Source organism: Ailuropoda melanoleuca, chromosome 16 (assembly GCF_002007445.2).
Source record: "Ailuropoda melanoleuca isolate Jingjing chromosome 16, ASM200744v2, whole genome shotgun sequence".
Taxonomy (NCBI): domain Eukaryota; kingdom Metazoa; phylum Chordata; class Mammalia; order Carnivora; family Ursidae; genus Ailuropoda; species Ailuropoda melanoleuca.
In genome coordinates, this window is record NC_048233.1 from 57,757,225 (window position 1) to 57,778,651 (window position 21,427).

Sequence of the window (21,427 nt, forward strand, 5' to 3'; positions counted from 1 at the left end):
AGAGTTGAGCATTTTGCCAGTTTGAGAAAAGCATTTATCATTTATCAGCCAGTGTGATCGCGGAGTGACATGCTAGCATGTTTGTATGCACATAATGAATACTTCTCTACTCATCTCACTTCCTTCTATCACCTTTGTTCTTTGGTTCAAACCAAGAAATCCACACCTATTTTTGCCTTTCTCAAGTTCTTCATTATTTGCAACTTTACAAATTCTATATTATGGGTACAATTAGTTGTATAACTGTTTTAACACGTTTGCATTTAAAGATTGCATTTAGACTTGTTCTTCCTCCCCCATAGAGTCTGAGATTAAATGTTATAACCCTACATCTTCCACTCTCCTTGTGACTTTTCAAGATAGGGCCAGTGAAGTGGACACTTAATGTGTGGGATTGATCCTGAAAATTAAAGGGGTATTAATTGGAAAATTAATGACATAAAATCAGTCTTATGTCTGTTGATTTTAAGGTGACCTCCAACAACAAATATATCCAGTTAGATACTGATGATTCCTTGAATTAATCACATTATAATTTAAAATTTTTAAATATTTATACAGAGATAAGAACGCTATTGTGAAAATCCCACAGGAATTGGAAAAATACAAATCTGGATTTGAATACCAGTTCAACTATTTATACGACCTCAAGCAATTTAATTAGGCTATCTGAGCCTATATTTTCAGCCACTTGTTAGATGAGGATATGAAACATTTTATAGGATCAGAAATATTGCACATAAATGGTTTAGCACCATGTCTGGCATATAAAAAGCCCCTTAATAAATGTAATCACTATAATAATATTGACTAAATTGAAACAGAAAGTCAAATAAAAGATTTGTTTGATAATAACTCATCAAAATCATAAAAACAATACATGAATATTAATCTCTATGCATATACATTTTTAAGAAGTAATATACTTAATCTCTTACAACTGTAGTATAGTGAAGGAATATTGCTATTGATTTAATACTGATGGTTGTTTTAGGATTGTTAGTCTGTGAAGGTTTATTTTAAGGGTCACAGCTGGCCCATGGTGTACTGCAGTCCACACAGTGCTTCCAATGGTCCCATGAATGTAAAGCAATGAGCAAGCCCTTGTGGAGGAAATGAGCAGGGATCTGTGATCCTTGACCTCAAAGGGCTGAATCCAATGGTAGAGATATAGCTTACTGACAAAAATTATAATGTAAATAAAAACTGCCATTATTAGTTAAGCAGACTAGGTGCTATTAAAATTCTAAAGAAAGAGATTTTACTTTTAGGGCAGAATAAAGAAAGATTGTGTGAGGGTATGGATATTTGTGGATGCATTATTGAGTATATTAAACTATAGGACTGTGACACAGAACCATATTCCGCTTAGTCTCCTTTACTTTTAATTAAATACCTGCTCCCATTTAATCTCTTATTAATCTTTAAAGTTATAAATGGAGTCAGAAAAATCTCCCATATATTTCTGGTAATGAATGTTCTAGACAATCACCAGGGATCCTTTCTAAAAGGATTCACAAGACACAGAATATTTTACATGTGTGTCTTACAGTGGGAATGGCAAGAACGCTCTTACTTCATCCTACAATCCCATGGCAGCCATGAGCTATATTTACTCAGCAGTACTGAGCCCTGCCTTGGCACTAAGTTGCCATGCTGCTCATAAAAGCAGAAGGAGGAAATGAAGGGAACTATGTCTGGCTTATTCACACACATTTTCATATTGTCATCCTGGCATCTCTGAATGCCTTTCCCATAGGTACTTAAGAAATTACTTCATTTTCTTTTTTAACCATAGATAATCATTAGATTGTCTGTATGGTGAATTTTTTAAATCCCTAAATAAGACCATTTGAAGGCAAATATGCCATGCAGTTTTGGAAAACCATGTTCTGCATAGGGCTTAAATACAGTTCCCTGTAATTGTCTAATTTTTCAAATTCAATATAATAACTTCCTCATGCTTGTAGAAAAATCTTATATATATATATATATTATAAATTTCAGTCTGATTTAATATGTCAGAGAGCCAGTTTAAGTTTTATTTGAAATACATTTAATATGAAACAAACTCCTTACTTTAGGAGGAATGTTGTACTTAACCCCAAAGCACTAATGTCATAAACTGTATTTATGAACTGTTTTCATTGATTTAGTCTTTGAGTTTTGTTTTGCTTTTTTTTTTTTTCAAAAACAGAACAAAGGGATTGGATTGGTGGAGAGAATTTACACACAATGGATCCTGCCCAAGCCTATAAAAATATGCCACTGAGTTTATAGGCTTCTTGCATCTGTTGGCAGCCCCACAGTGACAGATTTAAGAAATTGAAAAGAGGTTAAATAAAGTACAGATGAGAATAACTAGAATAAAATTTGAACTAAATAAAGGCCTTGAGACTTCTCTTAGAAACAAAATGACAAAATTTAGCTACTGAAAACCATAGATTACAATTTTGGAATTGGACTTGTCCGGATTGTGGAGTAATACAATGACTTGAGTCTTTTTTTTTTTTTTTTTTTTTTTTTTAACATGCAGTATTCTTCCTCAGAATTATCTTTGGTCTGGCCAATTTATTTGTTTTGATTAGGAGAAAACTGCTTGCGATTTAGAGGAGTGACTATTCTTTTCTTTATCTACCCTAAAACCACATTTCCATCTCCAGCACACAGGACTGGCTGTTGCAGAAGTGACCATGGGTACCCAGGCAGAGCCAGACTGACCAAATGTTTTTTGGAGTAATATGAGAGTATGTGTATGTCTGTTTAGGAGTGCATGTCAGAAACTTTAAGGCCTGTATATCCTTAGGTCTACCTAGAATTTCTTTAGAAGCTCCTGAATATTCCTAGATCTGCCCTACCGCCATTGTACCAACTGGCGGAAAAAATGCCATGTGGCAGAACTGATTAGGAATTTCAGAGGATGGTATTCCCTTTTGAATCAGAATCCCATCTAAACTTATTCATTTAAATAACAGTGTGTACTCAGAAAGCCTTGTCAAGCCTAGCAGAAGACTCTACGTTCAGTTTCAGTGCTATAGCCTGACTGCGTTTGGAACCTACACTAATTCCAGTGCCATCTGTTTGCCCACTGCTGCCTCTGACTGCAAAGGGCTTGTGATCCAGTTAGTAAGTTAAAAAGAAAGAAAGTAATCTCCAATGAAAATGGATTTCTCAATCAGAAACTGCGCCTGCAGTCTCTGCTAAGAGACACAAAACAGACAGTGGGTTCCTGTCTTTCCAATCTGACTTTGCATTTCTTTTCCATTGTTCTCACTGCAAAAAGTAGCACTTCTTTATTCATCAGTCCGTCTTTCTTTTTTAAGGATTAGAAAATTCCGAACCATTTCTTTGTTTTTTTGTGTGTCACCATGGAAAAAAAACCTATCAAGGACCAGTGATTTCTAGAAAAACCAGTGAAATAAATCCAGGCACTTGTTTTCTTTTCCTTTGTCTTTGAACTGGGCACTAAATCTCTGCACAATGTGAATGATTTTGAAAGCATTCTTCTCTATAATGTCAGTCTGTCAATTTAAATATGTTCTGTATTATGTAGTGACAAGATCAGAACATTTATATTCAGGTAGCTTTTGAAAGAAAATTAGGAGGCAATGAAACTCCTTTGAAGTTTTTGACATTAGACTTTGACTGAAGTAGATGAATAATTCTTCTTCTTCTCCTTCTCCTTCTACCATTTGTTGTAATAATTAAAATGCTCAGCATTGATTTTCTCTAGATTGGCAATGTTTTCTTATTAACATCCGTTTTACATAACAAGTGGTGTTGCTCTAAATATTTTAATTATATTCTTGATATATATGGTAAAATCATCCAAACTCTTCTCCTTCTCTGCCCTAAATAAAATGACATTTATTAAAGTAGTTTTTTTTTGTCCCTTAGACTTTATTTGAATGTTGGTATTTCTATTCAGTAGATATGTTCCAATAATGCTGTGTAACTAGATTAAAAAAAAAAATGTGAACACAGTATTCCTGGGGATTTGTAAGGATTTCTTGTGTTAAGGCAGAGATTTAGCTGAAACCCAGGATCATTATATTTAAATCTTAAAATAGATTCAGGGGTGACTGGGTGGCTCAATTGGTTAAGTGTCTGCCTTTGGCTCAGGTCATGATTCCAGGGTCCTGGGATCAAGCCCTGCATTGGGGAGCCTGCTTCTCCCTCTCCCTCTGCCTGCCGCTCCCCTGCTTGTACTCTCTGTCTCTCTCTGTGTCAAATAAATAAATAAAATCTTTAAAAAAAATAGATTCATGAGAAAGAGATGCAGAGAAGACACAAATACATTCAGGAAAAATAGTTGTTTTTGTATTTCTGACTAGGGGCTTGGCCTCAAAAGTCTACATAAAATTACTGGCTCTGCTAAACCAGGCTTTGCTTTAAGATATAAAATAATGGCAGACCTAGTGGCCTCCTAGGTGTCTTTCTTCTTGGCCTATATCTAATTTGAAACTCAATGTTACATCCTTTCAACGCCTTCATAAACACAAGGAAATCTTGAAGGAAAATGAAAACATTTCTAAGGTGTAATCTCAACTGATTAAACCATCATCTGAAAGGTTAGCTGCATAGGCCCTACCTATCCTGTTTTTGCTTCGCTTTTACAAGTCCCAACACATGAAAGAGAGAGATAGACAAGACCAGGACAGACTACATGGCCGTACAGTATAATCTTTTCTATCAGTGTACCCATTGGCTTTGCTCTCAACAACAAAAATGTCCATTTCCTAGACTCCTACCCGGACCTCTTTACCATGGAAGTGGAGTATAGAAAGGGAGAGGCTTCGTGGCCCTGGAGCCCATCAATAATATTTCTTCTTGCACATATGAAAGGTATGGTGCTACAGTAAGAGGAACATAGCTTGGGGATCCCATGGACTAGAATTCATTTCATAGATTTGGAAGTTATGGAGCTCAATGTCTTTTTTTAAAATGTCTTTAATTAACCTTAGTTGTCTCATCTTAAATATGTATAATTAAAGCTTTCTTTCAGGATTATTTGATAATTAAATATAACAACTGTCACATAGGAATGCAAGGCTGGTTCAACACTCAAAAATCCATCAGTATAACTTGCCAAACTAACAGATTTGACAAAAAAACTACCTGGTATATCAACAGACACAGAAAAAATAATTCAACATCTATGATATTAAAAACTTCAGCAACCTAGGAATGGAAAGAAACTTCCTCCATTTGATATAGGGCATTTATAAAACACTTACATCTAACATCTTACTCTCCCTCTAAAATCAAGAATTAGACAAAATTGTCTACTTTCACCACTCCTACTCAATATTTGCGTTGGCAGTCCTAGAAAATAAAATGAGGTATTCAATTGGAAAATAAGAAATTAAACTACTCTTACTTGCAGACAACATTCTTGCCTATGTAGAAAATTCCAAGGAATCTACAAAATTTTTCGTGGAGCTAGTAAGCAAGTTCACAAAAGTTCACAGAATACAATATCAATAAGCAAAAATCAGTTGCATTTTTATACATTAGCAATGCACAGTTGAAAACTGGAAAACTGAAATTTAAGAAAAGATATTACCTTTTAAAAAAGCTCCAACAAAATGACATAGTTAGCTACAAGTATAATAAAATATGCAGGATTTGTATGGAAAAAACTATAAAAATATATTGAAATCAAAGAAAAAACCTCAAGAAATCATCATACCAGGTTCACAGACTGGAAAACTTGATATAGCTAGGATGTTAATTCTCCCCAAAGTGATATAGAAATTTAATTCAATCTCAATTTTAATATCACAATTATAGATAAGCTAATTATCAATTAAAAATAAGCTGATTCTAAAGTGTGTAGAGTAAGGTAAAATAACTCAAAGAGCCAAAGCAATTTAAAAAAAAGAACAAGGTTGGAGGACTAGCCCTGCCTGTTTTTAAGATACACTATGAAGCTGGAGTAGTCAAGACAACATGGTATAGGTGAAAGGATAGACACATAATCAAAAGAACAGAATATAAAACCCAGAAAGAGACCTAATAAGTATGGACAATTGATTTTTGATAAAGGTGCAAAGACAACTGAAGGGAGAATGGACAGTCTTTTAAGGAGTAGTTGACTACTAGACGACCGTATGCCAAAAATGATTATTGTTTTATACCTCATATTGTATATAAAAAATTAATTTAAAATATATAATGGACCTACATGTCAAGCATAAAAGTATAAAAGCCTACAATAAAATGCTCATAACCTGAGTTTAGTCAATGATTTTTTAGATATAGCACCAAAAACAGGATTCATAAAATTTTACTTCATTGCAAATAAAAACTTTGCAAAGGACACTATTAAGGAAACAAAACAAAACAAAACAAAACAAAAAAGAGGCCACAGACTGAGCTAAAATACTTGCATATCACATATCAAGTAAAGGACTTATATCCAGAATATATACAAGACTCTCAAAACTTAATAATAAGACAGAAACACAATGAAAAAAAAATGGACAAAATATCTGAAGACTTCACCAAAAAATATATATGGATAGCAAAAAGCACAGGTAGGGATGCCCAATAACATTAGTCATTAGGGAAATGCAAACTAAAACCACAGTGTGTTTTCACTACAAACCTATTAGAATGTCTAATAACAACCAAAATCCTGTTGATAAATACACAGTGCAACAGGAACTCTCTCATACACTGTTGGTGGTACAGCCACTTTTGAAAAAATTTGACAGTTTCTGTCACTATTAAATATACACTCATCATTTCACCCAGCAAGCATGCTTCAATGTATTTTTGAGAACTCAAAACCTTTGTATTAATGTTTAGAGCAGCATTATTCATAATCACAAAAACTGAACACAACCCAAATGTCCTTCCTCGGATGAATAGATGATCAAATTGTAGGACATCCTCACAATGAAGTTACTACTTGGTATTTAAAGGAACGAATTTATGACACTTATAAAAATGGATGATTCTCACATGCATTTTGCTAAGTGAAAGAGCCTAATCTTAGAAGTTATATAGTGTATTGTTCTATTTATGTGGCTTTCTGGATATGGCAAAAAAAAAAAAAAAGGTAAAAAGAACAGATCATTGATTGTTGGAAGTTGGGTAATGGAGAACTCTGAGCACAAATAGGTGGGACTAGGGAATTGATTCAAGTGTTGTAATTTTTCTGTATCCTGTCAATGAAATTGTTATAAGAATCCCTGTTTGTGTCAAAACTCAAAAAACTTAACACCAGAAATGTTGACTTTACCCATGGAAATTAAAAAAAAAAAAAAAAAGATAAATAAAAGGGAGAAAATAAGCGCATGGGTTATCCCTGAAAATTCATATAGTTTTTATAATGAAAATAAAAAGTGTTTGGGAAAAAGCAGCTTAGGTTTTATTGAACCCAAAACTCTGCAAAAATAGTATAATCTTACTGATGAGTAAAAACCATGATTTTTAAAATATGATTTTTAAAAATTGAAAGTCAAATGATATTAAATTAAAACTTAAATTCTAACTTTCTGTAAAATGAATATTACTGAGAAGAGTAGGTTGTAAATAATTGGTGGTAAATTAATTATTAGCCAACATAATAATTAAACATAATTATTAATAGTAACAACAATAAATACTGCCATTATTATTTATCCTTTATCTTTTTAAATGGAGTTTTTAAAAATAAACCAATATTAACTAAATACTAAAACTAGCATAATACTAATAGCTAAGATTTTCTCACCCTAAACTCATTGAAAAAATATCCAGAATCAACTGTTTTTCTGTTTTCTTTTCTAGGATAAGCTGCATTTTCCCATTCTTAAGCTTTTGAAATAAGCTTTCAATTATAAAATATCAAACTATGTTCAAAAGAAGATGTGGGAATTGCCAGCCTTTGGCACAGTATGTTGAAACCCATCAGTAAAAACTACAGCAGCAGGTTGCAAGCAGTGGGAAGTTCTGTGGTTACAAATGCTCATGCCAGGCTGAAAATATAGAGCAGGTTGTGCCCTGATGCCGTGCTGGTTAGACTAGTCATGCTTGTGTTTGGGTTCAGAGTCTACACATCATTTGCTTCTAGTTGAGTTACTGGTTTCACCAATCACAGTGTGTGGTTGGAACAAATGGGATCAGAAGTTTAGTTTTTTCAAAATGCCATCATAGACCTGTGAGATGTAGTGGGAGTCTTCAGATCTTCCCCACTTCAAGGACAGGGTATAATTCAGGTTTTCTTGCTGTGTCCATGCGCTTGCCTGAAAACCCAAATCCCATCTCTGAGTTCTTCATAGTGGAACAGTGGTATTATTGTTGACAGTAGTGTAAACATTATACCTTTGCAGCTTGTCAGAAGTAATATAAAACTTCAAATTTTATATCCTAATCTAAACCCAAGATTTGTTTTCATTTGGAATTGCTTTCCATGAGGCAGGCAAGGAAGATCAGGAATTCCATTTTGCCCCTTTACACACACACAAAATGATGGAGTAAAGCTTGGCTGCAGATTTATCTTGTACTTCTGTCTTTATTTTTCCCCCCTGTACATTCTAAAGAAAGCCCTTTGGATCATAGCACATTTCGTAAATACCAGGAATCTCTGTTACTCCCAGCTTCCATTGCTGCGAAAATCTGTTTGAGTACTAAAACAGAAGCAAGGAAATGAATAGCCATTGAGGGGGAGGAGTGGGATTTGGAATAGCTCCACTAATATATGCATCAATCTCATTTGTATTTCAAAAAGCATTATAGGTTATAAGTTGTTTGAGCTTTGAAGTTTCAGAACACTGGTTCCTGAAGAGTGAATGTGTCCCGATGTCCCTTTGACATTTTAATCTTTACCAGAGCAGGGAGTTTTATCTCTTTGTTCACTGCCGAATCCCATTGTCTAGAAAGAACATCTAGCATCTATGAGACTGAATACTTGTCACATGAAAATATTCATTGGTAAACTCATTAATTAATAGAGCCTTATTTCAGTCTTTCTTTTTGTAAATATCAATTTCCATATTATATATGCAGACAAAGTGCCACATGCTGAATGTGTGTCTGTGAACAAGGCAGACATGGTCCTTGCCCTCATGGAACTCACCGTGCAGCTAGAGAGACTGTATGTTAATAGTAACCTCATAAATACATAAATGCAAACATGAAATTCTATTAAAGCGAAATATGTGTTGTTGTTGTTGTTCTTGTTTTAGAGAGAGAGAGAGAGCATGAGTGGGGTACAGTGCAGAGGTGGGGGAGAGAGAGAACTCCAAGCAGGCTCCATGCCCAGTGTGGAGCCCCACACAGGGTTCGATCTTATGACCCTTAGATCATGACCTGAGCCAAAATCAAGAGGTGGACACTCAACCAACTGAGCCACTCAGGCGTCCCAAAATATATGTTCCTAAGAGGACATACAGCAAAGAAAATGTACCTATTTGGGGTGGGCTGTGTGACTTGGAAATTAGACTCTAGACAAGAGTGCACACAGATAAAGATAAAAATGAGGGCTCTCATTTCATCTTCAGGACTTTTGAAATGTATTTCACCAATTTATAAACTCCTTCATAACTCTGCACTTTCCTTATAGTGTTCTGTCTTGCATTACACTTATTAGAGAGCTTTTCTTATTCACCTTTCTTATTAATATATTTTAATTGAATGAGATAAATTTTTATTTTACTAATTACTCTTATTTAAAGACTGAGTGTGTATTACTTTTGTCTCCTGCACGGAGTCTTGCACATAGCAAGCCAGTCAAAAGTACCATAAAGTCAATAGTTGCCTTTTCCATGATTACTTATAAACATCTTAGAATATTTATCATTTATGACCCCCCCCAAAAAAAACCTTAAAATTGTATTCTCTGATGGTGAAAGTGCACATCTGTATGTGTGTAGTGGGTAATCTCCATTCATCCCTCCAGATCCACCCTGCACCACTTTTCACCTTGTCCTGTTCCTCAGGAAGCAGGTATCTACGGACTACAACAACCGAGAGCTTGCACGACCTCTAGCTACAATCTAGATTTGACCAGTTGGGAAGTAGCAGCAGCAGATTAGAAACTGACAAAAGAGAAGCTGGGGGTGTTTTATTTCCCTGGCTCACTCCATGCCCTTCTGTGGGTTTACAGTGGCTACATTCTCCTAGGTCAGCATATAGGTTCTGTCAGATTCCCTCTCCTCCAGCTACAATTATCTCCAAGTTCTTCCATCTGACCCCTCTCCCTGCTCTGCAGGCTCACGGGGGATAAAGGTTTCCAGCCCTTGTTAGTTGTAAGGCGCTTCATCAATGTTTATTGGTTTCTCTTAGTTCTGCCCACCCCTTTGTAAACAAATATATATATATATATATATATATACCTTGCTTCAATTACTCGGAGTTAGCCATCCTTATCCTATTAGGACTCTGATACAAGAGACATACTTTTCCTTGTTCAAAGTGAGAGTAGAACTGAAAAATGAGTGAAGAACAAATTATGGTAAATAAAGAAGTTTCTGAGTAAACAAAGAATTTACGTGTTTTATTGCAAAGAGCAAAGGCCTTGAAGTCAAATGGACCTGGTTTCTTCCAGGCTGTAGCATTTCCTACATGTGGAACTAGAGACAAGTCACTGGAGTCCTTTGTATCTCAGGATTCCCACATGTAAAGTGGAGATGAAAAGTCAAGACAGGACTAGGATGAGAATTAACTGATAACATATAGGATGCTCCTGGCACTTTGTAGGCAATCAATAAATGGTGCTTTTATCAGTAGCAATAACATCTGCCAAAAAGGACACACTCAAATCCGACATGTTCCTTTGAAGACAACAGAGCTACAGTGATTTTGATAAGGAATAGAAGAAGAAACTTCTGTGTGTGTTTATGCTTTTTCCCCCAGTGCTTACTATTTAGATAAATATGCTTTGGTTATATCTACTATTATAGGAAGGTGTGTTTGCATTTTATAAAATCAAGTGGTATCCTGAGACAGTACCCATTCTCAGGCCATCAATTCTAAAATATTTCTGAGAAAGGTAAAAGTTTTACTAAACTACAGAATTCATCTTGAGATTATAACAAGAGTCAGACAACTACATTTTTTATGGACAAAACTTCTTATGGACATAATGTAAAATCCATTAGGTCATAATATCATATTGTTTTGCTACAAATCTTCCAAAAATTCTAACAATTTGCTTGGTAGAATTTTCAGAGTTAGTTCTATAAAACAAAGTTTTTTTTCACATGAGTCATTAGGATGAGTTAGTTTTCTTGAAGAGAAATTTTACTGAAAGAGTAGATCTTTTGAAAATCTGTGTTTTGCACTAAGAAAATCAACCATCTTGGGGCACCTTCGTGGCTCAGTCGGTAGAGCGTTTACCTCGGTTTCGGCTCAGGTCGTGATCTCATGGGTCATGATATGGAGTATCACATTGGCCTCTGCACTCAGAGGGCAGTCTGCTTGAAGATTCTCTTCCTCTGCTGCTCCCCCATTCCCCTTCTCTCGTTCTCTCACTCTCTTTTCCTAAAATAAATAAATAAATCTTTAAAAAGAAAGAAAATCACCCATTTTTTTCTTTATTCTCCAGTTGCCTCTTTGAAGTTTCCTAAGGATCTGTTTTTCCAATTGAAATTCTGTATCAGCTCAAAGTCCATTGAGTTTAAATGGTATCTGAATGTCAACTTTTCCTCCTTTGATGTAAGATGTCTTATGTGAATGCATTTCTAGAAGATATCTTATTTGCAATTCCACCTCGTGGACCTTTGTGTATATACAAGTGAAATTGTCATTTCATTAGATCCCTTTAAATATGTCAGCATTTATGAAGTGCTCTTAGAACAATTATAAGTAGCTAATTGTCGCTTGAGAAAAATCTGTTCCAAATACAGGAAATGACACATTTTTTGCAGTTTATAGATTTACCCTTGAACTCGTGAGCTGCATATGCTTACCAAAATTGACATGTTACCGTGGTCTCTTTTCTAGTTATTAGCTTTAAAGGAGTAGTTATCAAGTATTATTCAAGGGTATCAGGTAAAGCCAACAAGGAAAGAAATGGAACTTTGGAACATTGAAGAAATAAGTTCTGAATATACTCTGGGGGTAGCTGATGTAAATCATGCCATGCAAAGAACAGATGCTGTTAGTTATGCCAGGCAGAATGTGACGCCATTTAATGTGACTTGGAAAAGAAACTCTGTACTTTTTAGAATGTCAGGACATCAGACTTTCTGCTTAGATTATATAGGTTTCTAGCAAAGATGATCTGTATAGTAGCTTTGGAAACAGTAGTTCAGGAAATGAGAGAGCACTGCTTTGAAGATGCATAGAAAGGGAAACGCAGAACTGTGGGAAGGATACTTGTTTCATTGTCACCATTTTTTACCCAATTTTCTTTAAGTAATGCATTTAATGAATATTTTCAACACTTACGTTTTGTATGGAGAGTTTTCTACCTTATGTGCATAATCCTTTGAAGAAAATGTGTTGAACCCAAGAATTATAAATACAGAGAAGTAGGAGTAGGAATATGCCAAAAAGAATCCACTCATTACCTTCATAGACAAGACTTCACTAGCATTGCCACCTGAATTAGGAATATCTCCTGGGTGGTTTTATAATGTGCTGTGTATATTTCATATTGTTTTTTTAGCATAAAATCTGTTTTTATGTATCTCCTTCCCCTGTGAGTGAGCACCATGTTATACTCAACACTGAATCCAGGCCTAGCCCAGAGAAAGAACTTAAGAATTGTTTGAAATTATGACATAAATGATTAAAAAAAACCCTGATGAATAAAAATCAGTCTTAAAAATAAAAAAATTGATACCTATGTTGTATAACTCAGTTACACACATTGTTAATACACAGCAGATTATATATTATTCATATCTATTCTTTTATAGATGAGCACGGGAAATACAGTTTGATAGGTAAGGTGGGTAGACATTTCCTGTTGATACGTACCAAGCAGCACATGTTCATTTTTCACCAAATTACATTCCAGTTTGTTAAGATTGTGAATATAGAATTATAGGTTCTGGGGTTTGCTTTAGCTCTGTGGTTTCTACATTCAGAGCTCTCTGCTGAAAATGTGTGTGGTATTTATACCAAGTGAAACCATGGTAATGAACCACGTAGGACTGGGGCTCACAGGGAGCCATCTTCTGAAAAGATCATGGGCTTTGGAATCCAGTAGCTATTACTTTAATGTTCAGTTCTGCCAGTTGCTAGATTTATGACCTTGAGGAAGTAAATACCTTAACCTCTCCTAGTTTCATTCCCATGTAGGGTGGGCATTGTTTAAAAATATTTTATGAATTTTGGCAAACACAATTATTCAAGTAAAGAACATAAGACAGATTAATCTGTGAAAATAAAGGGCAAATGAATGTATATATAAATAAAATAACGCCTCAAAGAACAGTAGCTAATTTTTATCCCCCACCTAGACTGCAGCAATAGCTCCTTTATGCCTCTTTGTCGTACTAGGCCACAGGTTTTTTTTTTTTTTTTCAGTTCTATAAATACAGTGTAACCTTCCTACCTCATGACTTTCATGCACCTTATTATCTTTGCTTAAAAGCACTTCCCACAAACACACATGCACATGCATTACCATCAACACAAACATAACATAAGCACCTTCCTGTGTGTTAGGTGCTTCTTCATTTTCTTGGCCTAACGTGTCACATCTTCCGAGAAAATGCCCCTGATCACTTCTTAAGGGAAGTCTCCTTTATTATTCTCATTATAGAGCAGTACCTGTATTTTCATAGCATTGCAGACAATTTACATGTATATATTTATTTATTTTTGTTTGGCCAATGTCTGAGTCTCAACTAAAATAAAAGTCCTTTGAGGCCTGGAATTATTGTCTATCTCATCACCACTGTCTACCTTACTCACCGCAGTCAGCAGAGTGCCTTCAGAGAGCAGAGGCCCAGTGAATATCTGTCGAATGACCTGGTGAATACCGAATGAATCAAATGTCAGAAAACACTGACAGCATTGGTGAGCGTAATTAACTCCATATTGGTTTATGAAATCTCACCCCATATTGGTTTATGAAATAATATCTACCGATTCAATAGTCACCTTTCACCCAAAGAACAGTTGAAATTTTTACTCGTGTTTGAATATTGTAAGAAAGGGAACTGTAGTAGTTGCTCCTTTTTGAAACTACATGCTTGCGTCAGTGGGTTAAGGTGAATAGTATTATTATAAAGCTCCTATCAAGGCCATTTATCTGGGGCCAAGGGCCTTCCTCTCTCAGTCAACATCTTTGTCATCAGCTATCACTGTCTTCTGTCTATGCACCTTCCCTCTCCCCCACTCCACCCCCAAATATTTATTCCTTTACTCAGATGTTCTGCTAGAGTGGCCCAGAAACAGAAAGCTAACCATTTAATAACCTACATTGCTGTTTCTTAAAAGAATGTATCAGATCACATTACAAAAGATTCATAGGCATAGACACTTACTAGGATAGATTTGCCCCATGTTATTTCTTGGATGTAGTGTAGAAAACACTAGTTGGTCATTAAGCAGAATTGTCTGGTATTTTTGTAGGATTTCGATATGCTTTCTGTGGACCTTGGGGAATTCCTCTTCAAGAAAGTATTTTCTTTTCTTGTCTTACAAGATCCCAGAAAGCTAAGAGACTGGGTGTTACGCTTCCAGTCAATTCACAGTTCTTCCTTGCATACCTCTCTAGTTCATATTCTATTTGCACACTGAGACTTAATATGAAAATAAATACATGGTTGTATAAAACTAAAGGATAAAAGCCCCACTCCTAGGTTTATCTGAATTTCTTCTGTCCAGCCATGTCTTATTTCTGTAGAACCTCTCTCAAAAATTGCCTTGTTATTTCTTTTTCAGGATTCCCATTTGTCCCAATGGGCAACACACGTTGGTACCTCTGCTTGTCTTTACTTGAATCCATTCATTTGAAGAGCTACTTAGAAATTTTGAGTTAATTTACAAACTGACTATAAAATAAAGTAGCTAAAAAATTACAGACCTGAGCAATTTGAGTGGAATTTAGTTAAATTTATTTATATTCTAAATATAATAATTACTGAAAATGTACCTTTTCTCTGTTTTTACCCCTTTCCCACACCTTTTATGACCCAGATTCTACTCTGCCTCAAAATTGAAATTTAGATGAGCAACTGCAAAAGCTCCCTTAATTGAATGTTTTGTGTACTAATGCATTTGCACTATCCCTTTCATTTTTCAATCACTCCCTTAGAAATTTACATTAATACAGAGAATCAGCATGTGGGCAGGTGAATAGGGAGGCTGGTAGAAACACATGTGCCTATAGCTATGTTCTTTCTGTGTTTCAGCCTCTATTGGTATAGACTTTGCTAAGTTCTTTACATTTCAATGTCTGTGAGTTTGGGGGTGAATAGATGGTGGTCAGGGGTTTTGAACTAATTTATAGATGCACCCTGATGTGGTGGTTTTAGCTTGGAATAGAAACCCTTTTCTGCTTATTTATCTGTGTGACATAAGGGATATTACTTTTCCTCTCTAAGTCTCAGTTCCCCACAACTAATAGAAATAACAATATCTGCTCTATAAGATCGTTGGAAAAATCAAATGTAGTATGTATGTGTTTAAGGGAGAATAGAGTACAAAGAAGGGTTCCATTTAGTAAACAGTAATTTGAATATTTATGTATTAGTTTCATTTATTTTTCTACTTGGGAAACCAAATGGTTAGATTTATCCAAAGATAATCCAAATGATTATTCTCATAACTTCCTAAATGAAGTTAACCACTTGGTTTTTGTTTTGCTTTGTTTTTTGTTTGTTTGTTTACAGAAGCTTTTAAAAATGGTGAAAGGTTGGTGCGCCTGGGAGGCACAGCGGTTAAGCCTCTGCCTTCGGCTCAGGGCGTGATCCCAGCATTATGGGATCCAGCCCCACATCAGGCTCCTCCGCTATGAGCCTGCTTCTTCCTCTCCCACTCCCCCTGCTTGTGTTCCCTCTCTCGCTGGTTGTCTCTGTCTCTGTCAAATAAATAAATAAAATCTTAAAAAAAAAAAATGGTGAAAGGTCAATGGTGTTCATTCCTCAGGACTGTTTGACAAAATTCTCACTTTCCCTTGCCAAAATATTAACAAAACTAACTCAGTTAGTTCCAGTCCCTAGGTGGTGCTTTTCAAGAGTACTTTCCTGAAACAGCCATCACAAGAATTAAAATTATTTATCAACTTTTGCTGATTATTTATTACTTCTAAAACTTACCATTTTGAATTTGCAGGTATGAATGTAAGCAAGAGTGAGATAACAAAGGAAACTTCATTGAAACCATCCCGGAGATCCCTGCCTTGCCTCGCCCAGAGCTATGCCTACTCAAAGAGCTTGAGCCAATCCACCTCACTCTTTCAGTCCACCGAGAGTGAGTCTCAGGCTCCCACTTCCGTAACCTTAATCTCCGCGGACAAAGCAGAGCCAGGTGAGCAGCTATTCCTGCCTTTTTTGTTCAATGTGAAAAGACTAAGTGTTTTCAAACCATTCCTTCCTTCCTTCGTCCATTTTACTAGTATTTATAGAGCTCGTTGGCAGGAAAGCTGGCATAAAAAAGAGAACAGTACACCAGTCAGACGGAAGGCCATTTGTTGGCCAGGTGTGTTTTCACTTCTTTCTGGCCTTGAAAGAAGCCAACCTTATGGGAACCTGGAGCTAGTATTTTCTGTTTGCAGGAGCAGAGAGACCAGCTACTTGAATTGCTGGCTCATTATCATTTCTGGTAAGAACCTATAACCAGTAACTGAGGAGACTACGTCAGCAATACTAAACTCAGTTTCTTAGAAAGAAAGACCAAAGGCTTTAAGTAACATTGACAGTAAAGCAGTGAAGATTTGACTGCACAAAGATGTGGCTGGACAAGTGTTAGCAATCACGTGTTGGCACCGCAGCCTTAGACAACAAAAGGGCTGAAATACAGGGAAGTGCCAGCTAGATGCCACATTAATGACACTTTGTGGCTGCCCTGGGCACCTTTCTACACACATCTGCCCATCTGAGACACCATTATGCTTTTAGACAACTACTTTTCACAAATCCAGGAGTCAAAATACAACCTGGCCCCCTGTCTTACAGTGGATGTGGTGTGTTTCCATTTTCCCATCCCTCTCTAAGTTGTTTTTTTGTCTTACGGGAATGCATTCCTTTATGATTCCTTGGACTTGTTTCTTCCTCTGGATAACTTGAAAATACCAAGATTTTCTTTTCAGTAATGCTGTGAAATCAATACCAGTTATAAATAATAGCTTACATCCATGTCCAATAAGAAAGGTGGCTAATTATTCAAGAGGATGAAGGTATTCTAGAGATGTACTTGCCCTTATTGAAATTTTAAATAACTAATTTCAACTCATTAACTTAAAAAATTTCTTCTTGTTTGGCCCTCATTTGGCCATCAGTCATGATGGTCATTTTTCTAAATGATAATGTTTTTATTTCCAAAAACTATGAATGTCTTTTTTTTCCCCCTAGTTAATGCTGAGGAGGATAAAAAAGACACTGTGCTCAAATGCTCTTTTGCTGACCTCAGTGACTTTTGCTTGGGTAAGTTGATTTCTAGTATTTCCTTATTCCTTTACCCCCTCTCCAAAGGTAAGTTGTCTTCTTCAAATCTAGAATATTATTTTTTAAGAAAAAAAAAGTTTGGGTCTTTAATATTTGTTGGGTGAATATTTGATGGGTGAGTATAATATTCTCTGGTTAAAAAATGATGAAGGTATTTCATGTACAGTTTGAAATTCAAGTAATATAAGAAGATTTGTAATGAAAATCTCATAACCAAAAATGTTTAACACTTTCTGCTGTTAAGCTTTTGGAAATATCTTTCAATTCTCTATGAATAAGCACATTAATACTGCTGTTTCTAGATTTATTAAATTTCAGCAGTATCTGTTGATCCCATGGTGTTCGATGAAGATTTAGCTTATCTGCATAACCCTTCAATTTTTCACAGCTATATTGCCATTTAAATTTTTAAACCTCTCTGCTGATTAAATTTGTAGCTTTAAATAGCATATTTACACCTTTATATCATGTTCTATCACATTTTTACAGTATCTCTTGACTCTCCACTTGGCAAATATAGTACTACTATGAAAATAATGCTTTTGGCAGTTACAGGATCACTTCCTCTTCTACAGTTCCAAGTTGTTATGACCTCTGTCCTAGAGTCAAGGTCAAATTGATTCCCCTTCCCAAACTTCCATCAATTACTCAAAATCATGCCACACTAAACTTACTTTCTTGTTTGTAGCACAAACTTTTGTTAGTTTTATTTTCCTAGATTATCTGTATTTTTTTTTCTTGGGAGGAGAAAATATTTCACCTTCTAAATAATCCCATATGTTCCAGATTCTAATTTTTATATCCTTTACCTCATTCTTCTTCTTTAAGAAATTCTTGGTGTTCACTGACTCTTCATTAGATTACTGGATTAATTCCAGTTTCTACTGTCCCACATATTCCTCTTTCTTAGTTTTCAACCCCCTTTTTTTTTTCAGAGTATATCCTTAAGCAACTACCCCATGTGAGATGCAAACTTTCTAAGTTATTGTATGTCTGAGATGACTTCGGTTCACTCTTACATTTCATTGTATTTGCTTGGCTATAAAGTCCTAGGTTAAAAATCATTTTCCTTGAAATCCGGAGACTGGATTCATTTCACCTAGCATCCATTGTTACTGCTAAAATAGCCCAATTGCTGATTCTCGTTCCTTTGTCATTGATTTTTTTTTTCCTTCTCTCTGTGCATTTTTATCTTTATTTTTTGTGTTACAGAATTATGTGGTATTATGTTTAGGTGTGTGTGTATGCCTGTGTGTGCATTTTCTTTCATCTCATGGTTTTGATTTCTGCCTCACTTCTTGAAGATTTCCTGTTCTTTTTTTCCCAGTGACTTTTCGTTTCTCTCTCTCTCTCTCTCTCTCTCTGTGTGTGTGTGTGTGTGTGTGTGTGTGTTGGGGGGAGGGTGAGATCATATATGTATATTTGATTTCTGAATCTTTTTTGTTTTCAGAATGTAACTTCTTCAGAGCATCCTGTTGCAGTTCATGAACATAACATCTCTAATCTCTCTAATTACACTTGCGATTGTCTTAAGTTTTCCTTCGCTTTTTAAGTTTTAGGCTTTTGTTCCAGTGATCCATTTTTCTGCCTGCTTCAATTAGTCATTCTCTTTTAGGCTATAGAATTTCCAACAATTTTTGGTGATCTTTGGTCATCTGTTTAATTTAAGAATAAAACAACAGGAAGGCTGACTCAGAGTTCTGGGTACATGGAGAAATCTCAGGAAAGGAAAGATCTCACTATAGTGTGAACGGCTAAGGAGCCATTACTTAGGTGCTCTACCCAATGTCAGATTGAAGACTGTACTCCTGAGTGCTGATTCCCACATCACTGCTTTTGTACTTTGAATTTCTTTAGAGAAAAAGTTTGTGTTTGCATGTTTTATTGTCAGACCTTCAGTTTTCTTCAGGTTTTTACCTCTGACTCTCACTCTTGTCTTTGTCTTTCTGCCATCTTTGAGTCCAGCCATCTCTAGGATTTGGCTAAGGAGATTCATTGTCTTCTTGCCTCTGCACAAAATCTAGGATAACCTACTCTATCAGTTAACACCCTGACATCGGAAGTTTGCCTTCTAGAAAACTATTGTTGGTCTATACCTTTTGAAAGTTATTTATTATCATGTTCATGAAGTCTCCAGAGCAAGGGACAACAAAGGTACTTGAAAGCTCATTCAGCCATCTTGAACTTTGTTTCTTTATTCTACCCAAAAGTTGATGATACACAGCTCTTCAAAGAGATGCTTTGTTGTATGAGCCATAAGATGAAACCTGTAGAACTCATATTTTAGAGACTCAGTGTACAATTTTACATTTAAAAATCTATTCCAAAAAAATAGCATCAGAAATTAAAAGTATCATTCCTCACAGCTTTCTTTATAAGAATTATCAAACTTAGGAATGGAGGAAAATTGAATATTCTAGTAATTGTACTATTGAATGTTTTGGGGAATATTGCTGGGTGGGGAAAAATAGCTTAAATATAAATGTAGACCTCCTCTCATTTTAGTTAAAAATGTATTGAAAAAGAGGTAGAAAGAAATATACCAATATGTTAGTTAAGAGTGTGTATCTTTATGGTACGATTATTTGTAGTTTCTTCTCATCTGTATTTTCTTTTTTTTTCTCTAAACAACACCGCAAATATATAACAAAGATATGTAAAGAAAAATTTACATCAGAATTTTTTGTAAGTGGGGAAAATTGCTTATATTTCAGTCAGAATAGCACACATTCTATGGAGAGTTTTCAGAACTGAAACTTGAAACTGGCTGATAGTCACCCAGTATTTGAAATAGCAGTAATATTGAAAGATTCTATCCTGACCCTCAGTTCATAGTCAGTATAATTTTTATTTATTTTTCCTATAGCAGAGATAAGTTTGCTCAACCTTCTCTTTTGCCTTTTGCTTTTATCATGCAAGATTTACTTCATTTGAGTGAGATTTGCATTCAGATCTGTAGTTGCCAGATTTGCACATGAGCAATGCCTTCAAACTGGGGCTTTTCTTTTTCATAAACTAAATAGAAAGAAAAGAAAGCCAGAAGTTATCGAAGAGTAATATTAATTAATCTGTTACAACACTTATTTTACAACCTCAGAGTAAATTTATGTATAACCTTCAGAGGGTTAGCCCTGAGTTTTCATCAGTGAACATATTGGTGGCCTGGCCACATCACCTACTTCAGTGGTTCTCAACTCTGGCCACACATTCAAGTCACTTGGGAGTTTTAAAACTCTCTGAGTCCCAGCTCCCAAGAATCAGTTTTACTTGGTCTGAGGAATGAAATCAGGATGGATACTTTTAACTGTACCCCCGGGTAAATATTAAGTGTAGCCAGAATTAAGAATTTCTAGCCTAGGGACTCCTGGGTGGCTCAGTTGGTTAAACATCTGCCTTCAGCTCAGGTCATGGTCCCAGGGTCCTGGGATCAAGTCCTGCCTCATCGGGCTCCCTGCTTAGTGGGAAGTCTGCTTCTCCCTCTGCCTGCCACTCCCCCTGCTTTGCTTGCTCGTTCTCTCTCTCTGACAAATAAATAAATAAAATTTAAAAAAATAATGTCTAGCCTAAAACATGTATCTTGATCTCTCTCTGAGGACGTTGTTAAGGTACTTTTTCATAATTTTTTAAACAATGAGCTGTGTTATTTATCATAGCACTCTGAATTACTGCAAATTAGTCATGTTTCTTATAATACTCACTTTTGTGTGTGTGACATAGAGACAGTGCTGGCTTATTAAGTTTCCTAATTAAGGGAAGACAGCCACCAGCAGGTTCATTTCATATACAACATCAGTATCCAAGAGAACATTTCATCAGAACAAATACACTCAATCAGAGTACAAAGGTCTTTACCATAGTAATTAATTCTGAAA

The 21,427-nt window shown here is 35.6% G+C and overlaps 1 protein-coding gene across 2 annotated transcripts in view; it reads left to right on the plus strand.

The window, feature by feature from the left end:
• Nucleotides 1-21,427, plus strand: part of ANO3 (anoctamin 3) — a 397,040-nt gene that overhangs the window by 198,048 nt on the left and 177,565 nt on the right. For both annotated transcript variants that reach the window (XM_034645910.1, XM_019807105.2), the window contains 2 exons: nt 16,225-16,419; nt 17,463-17,534. In XM_034645910.1, coding sequence (XP_034501801.1) covers nt 16,225-16,419; nt 17,463-17,534 — 267 coding nt within the window. The remainder of the gene's footprint in view (nt 1-16,224; nt 16,420-17,462; nt 17,535-21,427) is intronic.